General features: G+C 30.0%; 2 protein-coding genes across 3 annotated transcripts in view; both read right to left on the bottom strand.

Annotated features, from left to right (window-relative positions):
- LOC130666022 (phosphoglucomutase) overlaps positions 1 to 18,290 on the bottom strand; it is an 85,188-nt gene extending 66,898 nt beyond the window's left edge. Inside the window, exon 1 of one of the 2 annotated variants that reach the window (XM_057466672.1) lies at positions 17,658 to 18,290. In XM_057466672.1, the coding sequence (XP_057322655.1) occupies positions 17,658 to 17,891 (234 nt within the window). In that variant the 5' untranslated portion in view covers positions 17,892 to 18,290. The remainder of the gene's footprint in view (positions 1 to 17,657) is intronic. The other variant, XM_057466666.1, reaches the window with a different exon arrangement.
- Positions 18,291 to 20,387: 2,097 nt separating this feature from the next.
- On the bottom strand, positions 20,388 to 21,263 carry LOC130666037 (uncharacterized). The gene is made up of 2 exons (XM_057466685.1): positions 20,876 to 21,263; positions 20,388 to 20,746 (listed from the first exon to the last, which is right to left on the bottom strand). Exons 1-2 carry the CDS (start codon positions 21,174 to 21,176, stop codon positions 20,568 to 20,570), a joined length of 480 nt encoding a protein of 159 aa, XP_057322668.1. The 5' UTR covers positions 21,177 to 21,263; the 3' UTR covers positions 20,388 to 20,567.
- Between the last annotated feature and the right edge of the window lie 159 nt (positions 21,264 to 21,422).

The following is a 21,422-nucleotide window of genomic DNA, read 5'->3' as shown; positions in this document are numbered from 1 at the left end:
ATTTCACAGTAAATTGATGGTGATTTCACCATGATTCCACCGCAAATTTGTGGTGGTTTGACTATAGTTTTATGGTGATTTTAAATTATCAGATAAAAAGTTGTTCAAGCATTCTTCGAAGTTTGAAAAAGTCTTATAAACTCGGAATAACTTTTAATTTGACGTATAAAGTCAGAGTAATTCCAAGATTTCGGATTCTTTCAGAAGAGTTATTCTAAGTTGATAGAACTCTCAGTAGAAAATTTGTGCAGCTGTCAAAAGATTCATTTAGAGTTTTTTAGAAAAATAATTGATTTCCTTAACACGTACTTTTCTTTGTACTTTGACAAAAATTGTTCAAGAAAACATTAATGTCATAGTGTAATACAAGATACCCCTGTATTACTATCAAAAATGGATTATCATCTCTCTGCTAACATTCAGCGAGTAACGCATTCCATAAATGCTTCAAGATCAGAATTTATAACTTCTGAAATAAGTATCTTACCGGGGACACTACAAAAGGTGGGCGCGATCTAGTGGTGAGCACTGAACTACTTCCGCTGCTGCTGCCTACACGGAAAAAAATTTTTTGTGACCACAAGATAAGATAACTTACGGTAACGAAATTCTGCCTTAATATACGGATAACGAAGCATTCGTTGGGATTACAATGTTTTTGTAATGCTAGCAAATTCTTTGTTGGGCCAAGGAATGGTTTGTAACTGTAACAAAACTGTTTTGTTCCAATAAAAAAACAGATTTGTTAAAGTAACAGAATGAATTTGTAGCTTTAACAAAATTTTTTGTAATCATAAGCTAAGATTACTTACGGTAGCAAATGTCGGCTTTAAAATACGACGATATTATTATAATAAACATCATGTGTTCTTATAACAAATCGACTTCTTAATTACGACACAAATTCGTTTGTTACTATAACAAATTGATTTGTTACCGTAAGTTAATCATGTTTGTCATTATAACAAAATCTTTCGTTATCCCGTCTTTTGTTATCAGGACGAAATTTGTTTTTTTCGTGTAGCATCATAACTTTTAAATCAATAATCATTAGGATTAAATATATGGGTCATTCCACCAAATAAAATTATTTTTACGGGGCGACCCTCGTCGATTTGGTTCAAACTTTGTGGAGTCGATCTATATATTAAAAAAAAAATTCTCTGAAAATTTGAGCTTTTTATTTGCAGCTGTTTCAAAGTTATGATTTTTTGGATTTTTTAAAAATTTTTGTTTTCAACTTTTTCATTAATTTTTTTGAAGGAAAATTTTTTTTTTTTAAATGAGCACATAACAGTTTTTCGTAGGAAAAATTCTCAGCTTTCCAATAAGAATATCCATTTTTTATTTTATGTTACAGAAGACCTTTTAAAATTCGATTAAAGACAAAAAAACGATTTTTATGACTGTGCGGCGCTTGATACATCTATCTTGATATTTTTTTCTGAAAGCTGAGACTTTTTCCCAAAAAATATGTGATTTTCACGATGTGCATATTTTTTGTTTGAACAAAATTAAATAAAATATAAACTCTCTATGATTAAAAAACGTTAATTCTTATTTGTTTTGAGGATGTTGATACATTTTTAACACATATATATCTTAAGTTATCAAGAAGAGGTGAGATAGTGCACTGCTTGTGTTTCTTTCACCGTTTTTGACTCCAAGTATCGTACGTCTAAAACATTTATTTTCTATAAAAAGTCATCATTCCCTGATTAAACAAAACGATTCGAAACGATTTGTAATGTTAAATGCCCATAAAAAGGGTGATTCAAAAGTATTCAAAAGCATTAAAAAGTATTTAAAATTTTTTTTCCAATCGTTTTGAGTCGTTTCTTTTAATAAGGATTGATTATAACAGTGAACTCAACGCTGGTAGAATTTTGAATATCCGGATGTATAAATTTTGTGGTGTGAGGATATGTTTTCAGGTATGTATCTGCAGTAAAGCTCTAAAAACAAAAATTATAAAACTATTTTTCATGATACCAGCATCAATGGTTCAAGTCTAGGAATCAGTAATTTGAACTTTGATTCTTGAGTTTTGTTCAATAGTGATTTCAAACTATTGATGTCATCTGCGTTAATGACAGTTCTGACTTTGTAATCAAGTTTTATAAAAATTTGTGTACATAATAAATAGTATTTATGGTTTCTGTTTAGTTATAAATTGCAAATCATAAGTTAGGCGTACACTAATGGTTGATCACACCATTGGTCTTAATATAACTTGATTCTAACTAGCTGCTGACACTGATAATAATTTTCAATGCAGGTAATCATGAAAAAAATAGTGTGTAACACTAAATGAAACACGACTTCAGATTGCAATTACTGTCAGCTTTTGCCTACGGCTCGGGCAGCCTACTTTACTTTCGTCTGACATCGTTTTGTTTCATCTCTTGCCACACAATGAACTATTACAGTTTGTTAAAACTATAAAATTAATGACTTGCATTTAAATAATTATTGATTTTGTTCAAACAAAAAATATGCACATCGTGAAAATTACATATTTTGTGGGAAAAAATCTCAACTTTCAGAAAAAAATATCAAATTAGATGTATCAAGCGCCGCACAGTCATAAAAATCGTTTTTTTGTCTTTAATCGAATTTTAAAAGGTCTTCTGTAACATAAAATAAAAAATGGATATTCTTATTGGAAAGCTGAGAATTTTTCCTACGAAAAACTGTTATGTGCTCATTTAAAAAAAAAAAAATTTTCCTTCAAAAAAATTAATGAAAAAGTTGAAAACAAAAATTTTTAAAAAATCCAAAAAATCATAACTTTGAAACAGCTGCAAATAAAAGGCTCAAATTTTCAGAGAATTTTTTTTTTAATACATAGAACGACTCCACAAAGTTTGAACCAAATCGACGAGGGTCGCCCCGTAAAAATAATTTTATTTGGTGGAATGACCCATATATTCATTAATCTCGAACAAATATATATATATATATATATATATATATATATATATATATTTATTCTAAATGGATATATTTTTTTGTGTCTAAGTAATATTTATTAGAGTTGATATAATAATATGTTGCTTTAATATTTGGGGTTGTTGGCACTGTAAAATAATTTAGTTGTCTATTAAACAAATATTTTCTTAACTTAACCAAATGATTTTATTATCTTAGAGAGAGAATTATTAATGTCAACCAAATATAGTCTATTAAATCATCTATTAAAAATGAGAAAATAGATCATGTCAACGTAATAAAATTAAGTTGTCCTAGATCAATTTTCGTTTAATAGAATTTAAAAAAACCAATTTAATTGCCGAAGAGGAATTATTTTCGTGTATTAAAACTTCCTGTAGAAAATTTGTGCAGCTGTGCAAAGTGTTATTTGGAGTTTTTTATATTTATTAAAATTTTTGGCGGATTACGTTGCCGTATGCAAAATAATTTGTTGCTAGAAGCTTAAGTGTCAAGAGACGAATTTATAATGCCGACGATAATTGATACTTCAATTACTTGTTACGGCTGGTAATTATTTATACATATATTAAAGTATAAATATATTTGTGGCTTAAACATGTTAGATAATAAATCATCTGGTGGAATCTAAAGAAGTAATTAAAAACGTTTTTTTTTTTTCATCAAATTTATAAAATTTTTTTGATAATTCCACTCATGTGTTTAAACACTCATACTATTTCTAAATTTTTTTAAATTTTAAAATCATAAATAATCAACAGTTAAAAAAAATAACATGAATATTTTTCTTACATTTTAATAAATATAAAAAACTCCAAATAACACTTTTCACAGCTGCACAAATTTTCTACAGGAAGTTTTAATACACAAAAAAAATTCCTCTTCGGCAATTAAATTGGTTTTGTTAAGTCTATTAAACTAAAATTGATTTGGGACAACTAAATTTTATTACGTTGACATGATCTATTTTCTCATTTTTAATAAATGATTTAATAGACTATATTTGGTTGACATTAATAATTCTATACACACATAGCATATGACAAGGACAGAGTTACGTTTTTGATAGTGTTCCTATGTGGTAGTGTTTTTATTGGGTAGGCTTAAAAAATGGTAGAGATGTTTTTTGGTAGTGTATTCTCTTGGCAGAGATTTATGCTGGTATAGTTGAAATGTGGTTGAGTTATTTATGGTAGACTTGTAAATGGTAGAAATGCTAATGGTAGGCATTTTTATGGGTGACCTGTATTGTGGTAGAGATCCCTGTGGAAAAGCTCTCATAAATTCTGATAAGATATTGAATATTTTTTATGAGAATCTATGAGCTTCGAAAATATCTATGAGATTTAAAAAAATTCTCATATGAATTTTTATGAGAATCTATGAGTCAAAGCTTTTGATGTTTTTCTATCATGATTACCGTACTAGATTTTTATAAGAATGAGTAAGATTTTTTAATTTATGAGATTTTGTGACTCGAATTCCGCCAACGATTATGAGATTGAATAAGTACTTTCACTTCTATAAGATTGTTACAGTTTATTCTAATCTATTTTCAATAAGAATTGATCAGGCGAATTCCGAAGTCATAATACTTACAAAATCTCAATAAGATTATTTTTTTTATACGAAATTTCCAGAATTTATAAGTTTTAGTAAGAGTTATCCTAGGAGATAATATCTTATTGAATATCATAAAATATTTGTCATATTTTATGAGAAAATATTTAACATGTATTTCTTCGAAATTTTATGAGACTGAATCAGGAATCACATGGACAAATGCAGACCTTTTTCTCATAAAAATTTTATGAGAATTAGTAAGAAAATCTATAATCGAATTAACTTGTAAAAACTTAAAAGATTTAATTTTAATTTAAAAGCTATGTGATTTATGAGTTTTTGTAAGTTTTAGTTAGAAGGCTATTACTTGTAAAATATTATGGAGTACTTATGAGATTTTATAAATTTCCATTCACATAAAATATTAATTTTATCAGATTCATTCAAAAATAATTACTTAACTTCATTTTTTTTTTATTAGAATTTACACCAAAAATACTAATGTTATCACTATTTCTTTTACTTTCTACCAAAAATACTTTCGACCAAAATAACAAAAGTTGCTTAAGCCAAGAGAAAAAATTTCTCGGGAGAAAAGATCGATATGGAGAAGGGGATGGTCACCGGTGCTAGGCAGCAGCAGCGGGAGTAGTTCGGTGCTCGCCACGAGATCGCGCCTACGATTTGTAGTGTCCCTGGTAAGACATTTATTTCAGAAGTGTTAAATTCCAAATTTCAATACAATTTTATTCGAGCACTCCTTTGTCATTTGACAGACCAACAAGTACCTGTGTGGGTTGTACTGTAGTATATCCCATAATACATCATGACTTGAATATTTAATATCAATGTTTACTTGAGTAATTTTTGATGAATAAATAAACTGACTCAATTTCATAGATTTCTCGTGAATAGATTGCGAAGAGTTTTCCGCGTAAATACTCATACAAATATTCTTGAGTATACATAATGAAAATTTTTTGAATTCATGCTAAAAAATTCAATAATTTAGCATATAAACCTTAATCAATACTACAGAAACTATAACTTAATCAATCTCATAAATTTTTTCGTTACTATATGGAAAATTACTGTACTCACATTGATTAATCAGATTCAAATCTTGTATGATTTCAGAAATCGTCTCATACAATCTTGTTCATTCCCAAAATCCACTCAATTGTAAACTTTACATTTTTCGAAAACTTATAAATACTTATAATCAGAATATTACAGCTTCTGTTTCTTAAAGATTCTGATAATTTATATGAGAATTTTAAGAAAAAAATTTTTTTGATGCACCACCCATGAGAAAATAATTGTATCAGAATTTTTGAGATTTTCCGTGGACAAATACTGATCGTTTTCTCATAGCCAATTTTTTTTATGAGATTTTATAAGACCTTTTCCACAGGGATGTATATGGTTGAGTTCGTTACTGGGAGGGTTGTAATCTGGTAGAGTTGTAACGTGAGAGAGCTCTTAAGTGGTAAAATTGTTGATTGGTTGAGATTTTCGCGGGTAGTGTTCAAAACTGGTATAGTTGTTGTGTGGTACAGTTACTTGTGGTAGGCCTGATTATGGTTCAGCTGTCGTAAGGTAGAGATTTTTCTGGTACACCTATTAATGTGCCTGTTGGTTTTGTAAATTTTCTAAAATTATTCCAAAAAAAAATTTAGATAGAGGAGGTGATTCTAAGCATGAAGTTCCTTTGCCACTTTTGAAAATTTTGAGTAGTTTTTGAGTTATTCAACATTTTAATTGACCAATCATATGTGAGAACTGGAATTTGAAAAACAGTGAAAAAGAATAAATGTTAAGTTTGGCAACGACGCAATTGTTAACTTCAAGTCATACTTAAATTTTTTATTTCAAAAAGTTCGAATTCTGCAAAAATTTGAAGAACGAAAACAAAACACGTACGCAATCACAACCTCAAATATACTATATAATCCATGATGTATATGTCCTTGTCTTATTAATATTATAATTCTTAGTGGGAAATAAGCCCTAGCGGTTTCAGCGGCACGATAAAATTACCGTTTATTAACGTTAAATCATCGTAAGTTCTGCCGTCGAACATTCGACTGCATGGAGTGATTTGACGATCATTTCCGAGTGCGGTTGTGAAAAATCTTCACCATATATTTTTTTAGCACTTACGGCAATGACACCATCTAATCGTTTATTATATATCGCTAAATAACGATAGTATGAGCGTCGATCACCAATGTCATAATAGTTGATTTACCGACTGTGGATACCGAAAGTACAAACATATGTGAATAATTGCACTGAATTTTGACCGACATTTTACGCTCAATTTACGGTAGATTTATTCTCTAATCACACGCATTTAGATGTAAAATTTGCAAATTCATGGGACTGCCCGGGAAAAAAAATATAGTATAATTTTATATAGTGATTTATATGTATACAATAACTGCCGTGAAAAAAAAAAATATTAACCTCGCCGAGTTATGGACTCGAACACAAGACCTTCTGATTTAAAGTCTGACGTGTTAACCACTGTGCTGAATCACACACTTGAGATGAGAAGTTAATTGTATATATTTATTTGGATACAAATGAACTTTAGATAATTAAAAATTTTATTATTTAAGTGTTTTTTACATTTTTTCACGACACGAATAATTTCAGTATACTTGGAGTCTTTCACTGGCTATCAGAGACATTTAAAAAATGAAAAATCTGACCGACAACTAATCGATAGTTCACTAACAAAAAGTTTCTCACTTACCGACACTATACGCTCGATTGACAAGTGTTTGACTCACTCAATACTGTAAATGAACCGCCAAGATTTCGGTTTTTGACAATCCCTATACTTATCAATGACCATAGAAGGACCGTCCATTACCTGTTAATTTACGGTCACTAGTCAGCTGAAATATAATGCACATACAAAACATAAAGTTACTGTCGAGAATTTTCACAACGGCACTTGTCTTTTACTATCAAATAACGCTTCTTTAACAATTAATTAATGTAACGGGGCCGTTAAGCCCACCTCCAGTAAGACGTCTTTAAAAAGAGTTCTCGAAGAGTTCTTTTTTCTGACTTCACAAATAAGACTTTAGTATGAATTTTGTAACGGGGTGACCTGGTGCTCGACTGCCAGGTCAGCAAAAATTAAATTTCGCGCCCTTTTTAATCTGCGCACCCGCCCTTGCGTCAAATTTGGTTTAACGGCGCGAAGGTAGGGGTAAACTGGACACCTCGTCGCCAGACGACACAACCGAAAATTAATTACCATCCACTTGTCGAACCGAGCGGTCGCTCAAGTTTTCTATCACATCGCAATTTTTCTACAGTTTATTATTCAGGCAGACGCCACCAATTTTAAGTATAAAATCTATCGTCTAAGTTCCACTTCAAGTGTTTTCCCGTTGGAAGGAAAAGATCCTGTTATTCTCGCCATCAAGATGACCAGCACCACGAAACACCTGGGACAGGTCGATGTAAGTTCTTCTGGATAAAGGTTTTTGAAATTTACAATTTTACATTTGTCAAACACGTGGAGGAGATCCCCTCACTTATTTTATCGTCTTTTTATTCTAAATTCTTTTTATTAAATTTGTCAAAATTATTTCCTGCTTTCTGTGCATGCGAAAAATTTATTACCGGTTAATTTTAGTTGTCAGGATTTTTCCTCGACATCGCTGAATCTCTTTATTCGTCTAAATTAAATAAAAGACTCGGAAAATTATTATAATTAAACTGTTGAGAAAATTTATATTAATAAAGTTGGGACTGGTATCCCGGTGAAACGGAAGCGGCGCATGCGCAGTAAAACTATATTGCAAAACTCTTGATTATTAATTGCTAATTATAATTAAATTTAGCATTAAGTGTATATTAAACAATTAATTATTTATTTATAATAAAAGAGCCAAAGTTATATTTAGAATCAATTGTTACATTTTTTTCAACAACCTTCCCCTATTCCAAATCGAGCTGCGTACTCAGCTACGTCAGGCATTTCAGAACCCAAAACTTCAAATACTCAAGTTACTACCGAAGGATTGTCCGAACTTCCTGGTACGGGGAAGCAAGGACAAACCCTTACAATTTACCATGGCGTCTTTGAGCTCCTAATTTTGACTTCATAAAGAAGTTTAAAAAAGAATACATTTAGTCGTCACAAAACTGACGTCTTATTTATGGAGTCTTCAAGAACTCTCAATTAAGAGTTCTTAAAAATGACACCTTTAAGAAGTCATTATAAGACTTCTTGAAGACGCCTTCAAAAAGACGTCGTAAAGCAGTCATTCCGACTTGAATGCTGTCTGGGAAGCGTTGATTCGAAATACATTTTTTTTACAAATAAATCTAAATGCTTTATCTTGATCTATTTATGCTTGGAGAATGCCAGAAGACAACCTGGTGCATGCCAGTCAGCTCACATGCAAGGAGAACTCCTAAACATTTTTCAAAAGGTCAATTTTTAACCTAAAAATGCTTTACTTTTGTCCTATTACGCTTGGAGAACGCCAGAAGACGACCTGGTGCATGTCACACAGCTTGCTTGCAAGGAGAACTTCTAAACATTTTTCAAAAGATTAATCTTTAATCTAAAAATGCTTCATCTTTGTCTTTTTATACTTGGAAACGCAAAAAGATGACCTGGTGCTTGATATGTACCGGTGCTGCTTGTTTTCCAGGCGTTCGATGCTCTTTGCTAACCTAATTTGGCTTCATATCTTCTTTTCAAACTTTTATTCTTTTTAAAGGTTTTCAAGTCAAGGTAATATCATTTCAAGTCCATCAATATCAGGTAAGTTATTTCTAAGCTGTTTAAGTTAACTTAAGTTCAATCTAATCCAAATACACTAATGCAAAAAATTAAAGGAGCAGAAAAATTTTATAAATTTTTTAGTGATTTTTGGAAAGCTGTAACTTGGTGAAAAAAAATCTTATCGAAAATTTAAAAAAAGCATTTTATAGCTTGAAATCTCTAGTTTAGGTGTATTTTTTTCAAAATTTTTTCAAAGCTCCGATTATTGCGCAAACATGAGAAATACCGCGAGCCAAAAAATTTCTAAATTTTTTTTTTTTTCCGAAGAGCCCACGGACCGCGGAAAAATTCTTTCAACTAAATGAATGCATACATCGTTTAGCAAATTTATTCAGCTTCAATTTGGTTTTTTTTTTTAACCTCGTAGGACGATTTGTCGCAGAGATATCAGCCTTCAAACAAAAAATGATCCTTTTGGCTTTGATCTTCGATATTTCAGGTACCAATGATCGCACAGAACGTTAAAGGGCGGCGTTGAAAACTTGAATAAATTCCCTACAAGACCCTGTCATCATTTTTTGAAAAAAAAAATTTTTTTTATTTTTAACATCCACTAGAAGAAAGTACAAAAAAATGACTTTTTTTGGTTTTTTAGTAAATCAACCGCTACTCTGCAAATATCGATAAAAAAAATAATGATGCCAGGGACTTTTTTAGCTTAATGTACCCCCAAGACCCCTGTAAATTTTTAAATTGATCTATCGAACCGTTTTTTGGGAATCATCGATCAAAGTTTAGCTAAACAATTAAAGGAGCAAGTTTTATTCCTTTAATTGTGTAATCATAATCAAAATGAAAAAATTTTTTTTTTTCGACTTTTCTTTAAAAAAATTAAAAATTTCCAAAAAATATCAAAAAAAAAATTTAGAACACAAAAAACAAGTTTCAATTTTTTTTTTTTGATATTTTTTGGAAATTTTTAATTTTTTTTGTCATTTCCTTGCATTTGCTGAGTTATCAACGCAAAAATTTGAGAAAAGTCGAAAAAAAAAAATTTTTTCATTTTGATTATGATTACACAATTAAAGGAATAAAACTTGCTCCTTTAATTGTTTAGCTAAACTTTGATCGATGATTCCCAAAAAACGGTTCGATAGATCAATTTAAAAATTTACAGGGGTCTTGGGGGTACATTAAGCTAAAAAAGTCCCTGGCATCATTATTTTTTTTTATCGATATTTGCAGAGTAGCGGTTGATTTACTAAAAAACCAAAAAAAGTCATTTTTTTGTACTTTCTTCTAGTGGATGTTAAAAATAAAAAAAATTTTTTTTTTCAAAAAATGATGACAGGGTCTTGTAGGGAATTTATTCAAGTTTTCAACGCCGCCCTTTAACGTTCTGTGCGATCATTGGTACCTGAAATATCGAAGATCAAAGCCAAAAGGATCATTTTTTGTTTGAAGGCTGATATCTCTGCGACAAATCGTCCTACGAGGTTAAAAAAAAAAACCAAATTGAAGCTGAATAAATTTGCTAAACGATGTATGCATTCATTTAGTTGAAAGAATTTTTCCGCGGTCCGTGGGCTCTTCGGAAAAAAAAAAAAATTTAGAAATTTTTTGGCTCGCGGCATTTCTCATGTTTGCGCAATAATCGGAGCTTTGAAAAAATTTTGAAAAAAATACACCTAAACTAGAGATTTCCAGCTATAAAATGCTTTTTTTAAATTTTCGATAAGATTTTTTTTCACCAAGTTACAGCCTTCCAAAAATCACTAAAAAATTTATAAAATTTTTCTGCTCCTTTAATTTTTTGCATTAGTGTATTTTTACTCGGGTTTCAAAATAACAACGTGTTCGTTTTTGGGTATGTTTTGTGCACTCAGTATATGAGTAAGCTGAATCAATATTAGAAATTTATACATGTAATTAAATATAATAACCAATTTTATTATACATCATGTCGAATTTTCGTGACAGCGTGTGCGCTCTAAATTTCAATCTCTACTCAACGCGGCTAGAGAAGTATTCACCCTGGCGGATCTGATTCCACTGAATCCCCTGAAATCCCACCGTGTAAATGTGAAAAAATTCCACACAACATAAACTTAAATTACACTGTACTCCTCCGGGTTACACGATTTTTACCTGCTATTCCCACCGGAGATTTAATGAAAGAAAGAGTACACCAATACTACACTGACTTTACACGACGACTGTTTTAGTGAAAATTTAAATTTTACGCTTAAATTACATCGTATTACACGATTCTTACTCGCTATTCCCAGCGGAGCTTCAATAGAAGAAAGAGTACACTATAACTACACTTATTTTACACCACGAATGATTCAGTGGAAATGTAAATTGTACGCTTAAATTTCATCCTATACAACGTATTAAATAAATTGTAAATTTTTGTTCATATAGTAGAAACTCTGTACTTTTTACAAAAATAATTTTTTTTTGTAAGTCCAAGTTTAATTTCTGAGAATTATTATTCATGGAAGCATTGGTAATAAATACTAATGCCACGATGTAAAATAGGATATACTATGATACCAACAAAAAAGGTACTCATCACTCTGTCAAATGACAGAGGAGTACTCGTGCCAAAATTGCTTCCAGCATTGGAATATAAAACTTATGAAATGAGTCTCTTACTAGAGACACAACAACCCGTGGGCGCGATCTCGTGGCGAGCATAGAACTACTTCCGCTGCTGCTTATAGCACCGGTGACCTCCCTCTCCTACATATATACATATATATCTTTACTCCCGAGTTATTTTTCTCTTAGTTTAAGCATTTTTTTTTTTGGTTGGAGCATATAAAAATTTTTGCGCTTAAAAAAATGTACTTATTCCAAGAAAATTTATTGTCTTCAAATCAAAAAATGTAATATTGTTTCAAAAAACTAATACATCTTTCTTTAAGAAAATATCCCTCATGTTAAGAAAAAAAAACTCTTAAAACAAGTATAAACTTTTTTTGTTCAAGCATAAAAATATGTTGACTTGAGGAAAAAAAAATTTTGATTTAAGATAATTATTTACTACGTGCAAGAAAATTTCAATTTTCTGAATCGTTAAACAAAATCTCTTGTATCAAGATTAATTTTCTTGGTTCAAGTGAACTGTATTACTTTGTGAAAAATAAGTTGTAGGAAGTGAAATGATTTACATAAAAGACTCTATCACATTTTAAGATAAGTCTGATAGTTTCGCCGAAAAAGTCAAATAATACTAAAATTTACTATGAATCCAACATTGACCTCAAATAATTTTCAAAAAATTAACTTTATCGAAAAATTATAAGAGACTTTTATTATAGAACGTTCAATTTTCAACACAAGTATTCATTGATTTTTCCGATACACTAATTCCCTGGTGAGTGATAAAATTCTAAACTGTGAAAAAATATTTTTCCTATGTTATTTAAATCAGAAATCGAAAAATGCGATGGACTACCTCTAAAGCTTGAATTTAAGAGCCGATCTTTTGCCAGAATTTGTATTTTAACATATTTCATAAATTTCTAGTGGTACCCAGAAAAAAAAATCTGTCTATGGGTTGACCCTGCGGGCCAGCCCCAAAACTTCCCGCTATTTTCGAACTCAAGGAGCTCGAAAACATTGTTGTGGATACATTTTCGAGCTCTTCGAGCTCGAAAATACTTTTGTGTGCCATTGTTTTCGAAAAAAAACCGATGATGTTTGATGCGGCAATCGGCGTATATTATCAAGTTCTAGAGCTGCTAAAATTTTGAAATTGTTTGGTTCAGTTGTTTCGAAGATATTCGCGAAAAACCGTTTTTTACCATTTCTTTCTCCCGCGATAACTCTCGAACAAATACTCCGATTGAGATGGCTAAGGCGGCAATCGACGCGTTTTATTAAGTTCTAGAGCTGATTAGATGTTGAAGTTGATCGTAGGAGTCGTTTCTGAGAAATCAATAAAAAACTAAAAAAAAAAAAATTTTTTTTTTCGTAATTCGCCAATATTTTCGAGTCTACTTGATCAAATGATCTGAAACTTTCAGAAAAGTTGATGGCCAACAAGCTCTTTCGATTGCCGCCTTAACCATCCGAATCGGTTCATTAGTTAAAAAGTTATAGACCGGTCACACACACACACACACACACACACACACACACATACATACATACATACAGACACTCGGACTTCATTCTGAAAATAGTCAGAATAGCTTCCTAGGACCTCAAAACGTCGACATCTGATGAAATTTCGATTTTCGCAAATCGGGGTGAAAACAATAACTTCCCGAATTTTTTTGAAAATTGTCGATTTTCTTAGCGGGAAGTTAAAAAATGTTGTTTTCCGGCACACCCTAATTATTATATTATAAAATAATTACAACTTTTAGTATTGATTACAAATACATTTTACAATTATCTGATACTCTTGCACCAAGTAAATAATTATCTTGATAATTTTATCTTATGTCAAAACGTTTTTTTTTTTTCAAATCAACATATTTTTATGCTTAAATTGAAATAATTTCAATTGCTTAAAGTGTTTTTATTTCTTAGTATGAGAGATATTTTTTTGAAAAAAGTTTTTCGTTAAAAGTAAAAATGAATTGTATTTTTTAATCAAACAATTGAAAGCAAAATATACACTTATCCAGAAAATTAAAGGAACAAGAAAATTTTATAAATTTTTCAGTGATTTTTGGAAGGCTGTATTTTCGTGAAAAATGATCGTATCAAAAATATTAAAAAAGCAAATTGAAGCTTGAAATCTCTAGTTTAAGGATCTTCCAGCAAAATGATTTTTTGAGCTGCGGTTTTTGCGGAATCATAAGAAATAGCTCGAGACAAAATTTTTTTAAATTTTTTGGTTTTGGTTTTTGGGTCTACGGGGTCGGGAAAATTGTTTGGCTCGTTTAGGAATTTTATTTATCTACAATTTGCGTCTTTTTTGTTTATTTGTACGACAATTTGCTGCTGAGATATCAGCCTTATAATAAGAAAAGATCTTTTTTCCTTGATAATCGATATCTCAGCAACTAATGGTCGCACAGTGATTTTGAGGGCAGCTTTAGAACTCGAATTAATGCCCCACAAGCCTCATTTCCGATTTAAAAAAAAAAAATTTTTTTTCATCCTTAATATTAATTTGAAAAACTTACAAAAAATGGTCTTTTTATGGTTTTTTAGTAAATCAACCGCTGTTTTAAGAATATTGATGGAAAGGGAAATGTTGCCAGGTGATTTTACAGCTTAATGTACCCCCAAAAGCCCTGGAAATTTTCAAATCGATCCATTGAACTGTTTGTCCGGGCCGATTGTTCTAAATTTTACAAAACAATTTAAGGAACAATCTTTGTTCCTTAATTTGTATAATCATTACCAAAATGGAAAAATTAATTTTCTTTCATTTTTGCGTTAGTTATTCAGTAAATGTAAGGAAAAGAAAAAAAAATAAATCTCCAAATACGAGATAAAACAAAAATTTTTTTACGTTTTACTCGGAGTTTTTGTTTCCTTTTTTATTATAAGGCTGATATCTCAGCAGCAAATTCTCGTACAAAGAAACAAAAAAGGCAAATTGTAGCTGAATAAATTTCCTAAACGAGCCAGTAATTAATTTTTCGGAAAAAAATTTTCTCGACCCCGTAGACCCAAAAACCAAAACCAAAAAATTTAGAAAAATTTTGTCTCGAGCTATTTCTTATGATTCCGCAAAAACTGTAGCTCAAAAAATTATTTTGCTGGAAGATCTTCAAACTAGAGATTTCAAGCTTCAATTTGCTTTTTTAATTTTTTCGATACGATCATTTTTCACGAAAATATAGCCTTCCAAAAGTCACTAAAAAATTTATAAAATTTTCTTGTTACTTTAATTTTTTGGATAAGTGTAGAATTATATATAATTATTTAAAATTATATATAATTTTTTTCACTCGGGCGCTTAAATTACATCGTATTACACGATTTTTACATGCTATTCCCACCGGAGCTTCGATAAAAGAAAGAGTACACCAAAACTACACTTATTTTACACGGCGGCGGTTTTAGTGGGAATTTCAATGTTACGCTTAAATTACACCATGTTAAACGGGTTTTTTCAGTGCACGAACTCCTTTAACGTGAAAATAACTAATTTACATACTAATTACACCAAAATTTAAAAATTTTAAAAATACGCTAGAAAATGCAGACAAAACGTCGTAAAAACTTCGAGGAAACACTGTAGAAACCTCTTGTCATCATGGCAGACAAAACACCGCTTTTTAACGAAAAACACCGTCGAAACTCCGTTGATACGTCGATTTTTTAGCGAGTTTGTACGGTGGCGCTTGAACCACTAGAATATACAGTGGAAACTCAATGGTAATAGAATGTAAAATGAGTGTCAGTAGATTAGTGTGAAACAAGGGTAAACTAAGAGTGAAATTTTCACAAACCCACCGTGTGATACACGTGAAATTCCGGTGTATTTTCAGTGTAATTTGGATTACACTAAGTTAACACTGAAACCCACGGTGGAAACGGATCCGCCAGGGCACGCTTAAGTATGAAAAATTATAAACACAGAAATGATGCTTAGTTGAAAAATGTGATATTAAATTAGATTCCATTTTTTTTCTCCTATTTGTGATAAGGTTTTCATTTTTTCGACATCTAAATAACAGCCATTATCAAAAATAGTAATTTTATTTATACGTAATGGGTAATCGAATACTCATTAATCCTTCATTAAATAAAATAAAATGGGTAGTGAAAAGTTGGTACATTACTCATTACCGTTAAAAATTTTAATGTCGATTGTTGAAATACTCATTAAAATTAAAAAATTAGTAATGTAAAGATGATACATTATTCATTAAAAAAAATTTAATGAGAATTAATTTTTATTCCATTAAGAAAAAAATAATGAGCAATGGAAACTGATTTCATTACTTATTATTATAGTAATTATTATAGTAATGAGTAATGAAACGCCAATGCATTAACTAAAGTAATGCATTTTTTGCAACTCTGTTGTCAACATAGAATTTTGTGACTTTTTTTTTTTTAAATTAAGTGTCCCATTGAACGAAAAACTAATTGTTTGACTAAAAATGGCCGAAAAAGCATTAAAAAATTTTTTGTTTCTGATTTTGAATTTTTTTCAGAAAAAGTGTTGAAAATAAAAAAAATTGACCCCCCATGACGTGAGATTATCATAACTATAGTCAAAGTTATATCCTTTTTAAGCAAAAATGATAACTTCGGAATGGGTGGAGATAAAGAGCTAAAAAATTTAGCTGAAGACTTCTTTCTATATGTATGAAAACATATTAAAAAATCAAAAAAATCGAAGAAAGTCACTGTCGCAATGTCGTTGAATTGATATGAAATGACCCATGTATTTGTATAAGCCGATAGTGGACAATTAAGAGTTAGTAGATAAATGAAACACTAGTGCATTCCATATCTTATTGTAAAATGAGAAATCGTTTTCGCTTGTTTAATTTTTAAAATAAATTGAATCAAAGTAGTAATTGTTTCAGTTTACAATAAAATATGCTAAGTACTAAAGTACTTTGTTTTTGTTTATTTACGGACTTTTAATTCTACTACTATTTATCCTTTCCACAAGCCCTCAAAAATTCAACAATTTGCTAGCATTAAGTCAACATAAAAATATTGAATTTGATAACATAAAAATAACATTCTGAATCTCATAAGTCAACATTAAAAAACTGTCAATTTGTTACCTTTTTGGTACCAAAAAAGTAATTGCTTTTTGTCAACAAAACGTTACAAAGTGTTTTCAAAAAGTTACCAAAATGTTGTCAAACAGTAGACAAATTGTTAACATAAAGTTATCGTTTCGAAACATAAAATTGTTAACTTCTGGCTCGGCATTAGTAGTGATATTTGTTGCCAAAAATCAGCCTTTTTACATCGCAAAATACATGGTAACTTTCCTTTTGTTCATGTTTTCGATAAGAAAAAGTTAACATTAGGTCACTTGGGGGTCAAGAGTTGTGATTACTGAACTCCACCACACGTCGTTTTGAAATAATCAATAATTAAAAAATCAATACTTTTTAGTCAAATCGGTCTAGAAATTCATGGTTTTTTACAAAAAATTTCTAATTTTTTTATTAAACAGTACATAAGTTTAAAAAAAAAATGGTAAGAACCGTTTTCGAGATTCAATTATTTATGGGACTCGAATGATGAAAATCTTACGCAAAAGTTATAGCTTTATGCATTTTTCCAGAAGCTGAAAAATCACTGTAATGATAATCAATTAATAAATAAGAATCTAAAATGTGAAAATTTGTTCCCTGCTACCCAGTTTCGATGGTTAAGTAGTAATTTATCAGTAATACGAAAAAAATATCTGATAATGGATTAAATGACTTACACCATTAGCTGCAGCAATGCGTATGATTTTCTTTACTGCTTCTTTACAATAATATCGTCCATCACCTCCTACGACCAAAGCTCCATTAAGATTATCTTTCAAAACTTCAAAAATAGATTGAATAAAATTTTCTGTATAATGCTCTTGCTGAAAAGTTTTCACAGGTTTTCGAAGTCCTGAAGTACCCGGTTTTTGATCGTAATATACTTTGGTTGGTATTATAGTTGAATACATTTTTTTATTCAATCCCAATTTAAACAGCGATGAATATAATTTTTATTATGATTACGGCTGATAGTTTAAAAGATTCTTACGCAATCACTGAATTTTATCAAATTTACAAGTTGTCGAGTAATATTTTAATATAAACAAACTTTTAATGTTGAATATATGCAAATGTATGATGATATCCAAACATATTAGTCTTGTAGACAAATAGTAAAGTATTAGCTGAGCTTAACGAATTAATGATACAGTATGAAAAATTTTGAATTAACTGAAAAAATTACGAGCACAAAATAGAACGAAAAAATTATTTTTGTTGTCAGTTCAAGAGTACGTGTATATATATATATATATATATGGATGTGTATATTTGCTACGGAAAACGAATGACGATGATTGGTTGTATCTCAAGTATGCCCTGAGAGAGACAGCTACTGCTTTAGGGTGCCATTAGTTCGTCCTAACGGACATGTTATACAACGTACTACTCTGGCAAAAACGACATCTAGAAATCGTGACAAAAGTACCAACGCAACATCTGGAAATCGCGACATTCGTCCAGCGTGACATTTGGATCGTTACACTGTACGTAAAATGTGACACTCATGCAAGTGCGACGTCTGAAAAAAACGACATCTAGACAAGTCGACAATGTTGCAAACGTGACATTTGAAAAACTCACCAATCTGAAAATGGGACATTTGACAAACACGACAGTCAAGCCAACGATAAATGTGGTAAAGTCGACAAATATGTTATGTGACGTTTAGAAATATGGACATCTTTGCACAAGGACAATTGTACATTGTGACAATTGTAAAATTTGACTTTTGGAAATGTTACCACTCACTTACAAGCGACATATGGATAACGTGACAGTTGAACATAGTGACACTTGTGAAAAGGTACATTCGGAAAAATAATTATTTCTACTTACCAGCAATGAATTTATAAGAAATCCGTAGATAAAGTAGATTTCTTATGGTAATGAAACATGGAAAGAGAGAGGACATACATTTTAAATAAAACTCTAACTAATGCAGCCAAAAAATTATTTTAATATGTTTAATAAATTTTAGGATAAAACAATCCAATTGAAAATATTAAATTAAATTTATTTATCATTATCACTAACTCAAATTGATATTATTCTACGTACATAATAAAATGCTATACAAATAATGTTAATTAAAAATAATCTCGTAATATAAATTTTTTTGTACCTAATTGAATTTATGAAATCAAACTTACTTACCATGCTCTTATACCAGCTATATTCTGAGTACACTATCTAATTCTATAAAAATAAGAATAATTAGGATATAAATTGATGGTTTATACAAAAAATAATGCTGAAAGTTTTTTTTTTTTTATTAGGAAAATTGATATTTATTGTTTTTTTATAATATTGGAAGGTTACAACAAACAATTCAAATTTTTTTTTTTAAGTTAAATTACTATATTATTAAATAATATAAATTATTAAAAACCGACAATAGAAAACCTGACAATATAAAAAAAAATTTTTACTTTCAATATTTAGATAATTTATCTAGTAAAGTTAGTATAAAATTTTATTACTTAGTATATAATTTTTAATCTTCATTAGAGTCATGTTATTTCGCTTTTTAAGGCCAAACTCAGACAGCTCCCCCTCCCCTTTTGGAAATATTCAATAACTTTTAAGGTCATGCCTAGACAGTGCCCCCCACTTCTTCAAAAATTTCAATGGCTTTGAACTGTTATAACCATGTTAAAATTTTAGTAATTAATTAAAAAAAAATTAAAACCTTAATTGAAAAAAGGAGAACGTAATCGTAATTTCACTAAGATATAGATTTAAAAAAAAACATTTGCATTCGATATCAATTGGAAGCTGAACGAAATTTGTAAAATAAATTTCAGTATAATCTTCATGTTAATTTTATAATTTGAATTTTCAAATTTTCTAGGCTAAAATTTATTCAACAAATTTCGTTTAACTCCTGATTGATATCAATTGCAAGTAATTTTTAAAAAATTCTATACCTCGGTGAAATTACGACTACGTTCTCCTTTTTTCAATTAAGGTTTTAATTTTTTTTTTTAATTAATTAATAAAATTTTAATACGGTTATGGCAGTTGAAAGCCATTGAAATTTTTGAAGTGGGGGGCACTGTCTGAAATGCCCTTAACTGTCAAAGCGTGTCAAAATTTAATCAATTAATTAGAAAAAAAAATCAAGCCTTAATTAAAAAGAAGGTCAACGTAGTTGCAATTTTGCTGAGATGTAGAATTCAAAAATATTACTAACAGATGTTATCAATTAAAGTTAAACGAAATTCGTTGAATAATATTTAGCCTAAAAATTTAAACAATTATAATTATCAAATTTACATAAAGAGTTTACTGAAATTCATTCAACAAATTTCGTTTAACTCCCAATTGATGTAAACTATAAGTTGTTTTATTTGAATTCCACATGACAATGAAATTGCAACTACATTGTCTTTTTTTTTAATTTATTGTTTAATTTTTATTCCAATTGTTAATAAAATTTTGATACGCTTATGAAAGTGAAAAGTCATTGAATATTTTTTCGAAATAGGGAAGGGGCAGTGTCTGAGAGTACCCTCAAAACGAAATTTCTTTTTTTTATAAAACCTTGCTGAAGACCATCTTTGACACCGTTTTTAAAAGTTGTTTTAAATAATAAAAACTTCGTTTACATACTGATGACACATTTGACATATGAAATCACCACCCTCGGTTAGCACATCATTCAACATCTTCTTATGACAGGCTTCGCAAAAAGTATAGTGCCCACAGGGCTTGTAGTAGACGTTCGGAACAGCGGCCATGTAAGTCATACATTCTTCACTTCCTAAAATGGACAAGGTTTATTTGAGATTATTTAATATTTAACATTATAAACGAATATCCAACAACAAGAGTGAAACTGATTTAATCGAATAGATAATTAATATCATGAGATATTGAATATTCAACTTACTGATAGCGTTGTTCAAGTCCGCAGGTGTAACCGCGTCGCGCCGTAAACTGCAGGCAACATCAGCACCATTTAGGTCGGGATTAGGAACATTGCCATGAGAATAGTCATCAAAATCGAGAATGATAGTGTCAGCCTCGGATTCTTCCGAATCATTATCAATATCATTATTTGAATCCATGTAAGTAACATCATCGGGATTGCTAGAAGTAACAGCTGCAGCTTCATTATCTACATCTCCATTAGTCTCATCATCGGAATTACCAGTATCAACATCTGCAATCACTTCATTTTCTGAATTCATGTTGGTGTCATCATCGGAAGAATATCCGTTTCGAAAATCACCAAGAGTCCTAGCTATTAGTGATAAGATATCCTAATTATTCTTATTTTTATAGAATTAGATAGTGTACTCAGAATATAGCTGGTATAAGAGCATGGTAAGTAAGTTTGATTTCATAAATTCAATTAGGTACAAAAAAATTTATATTACGAGATTATTTTTAATTAACATTATTTGTATAGCATTTTATTATGTACGTAGAATAAT

Source organism: Microplitis mediator, chromosome 1 (genome assembly GCF_029852145.1).
Source record: "Microplitis mediator isolate UGA2020A chromosome 1, iyMicMedi2.1, whole genome shotgun sequence".
NCBI classification, from domain to species: domain Eukaryota; kingdom Metazoa; phylum Arthropoda; class Insecta; order Hymenoptera; family Braconidae; genus Microplitis; species Microplitis mediator.
This window is presented reverse-complemented; position numbering and strand designations above follow the sequence as displayed.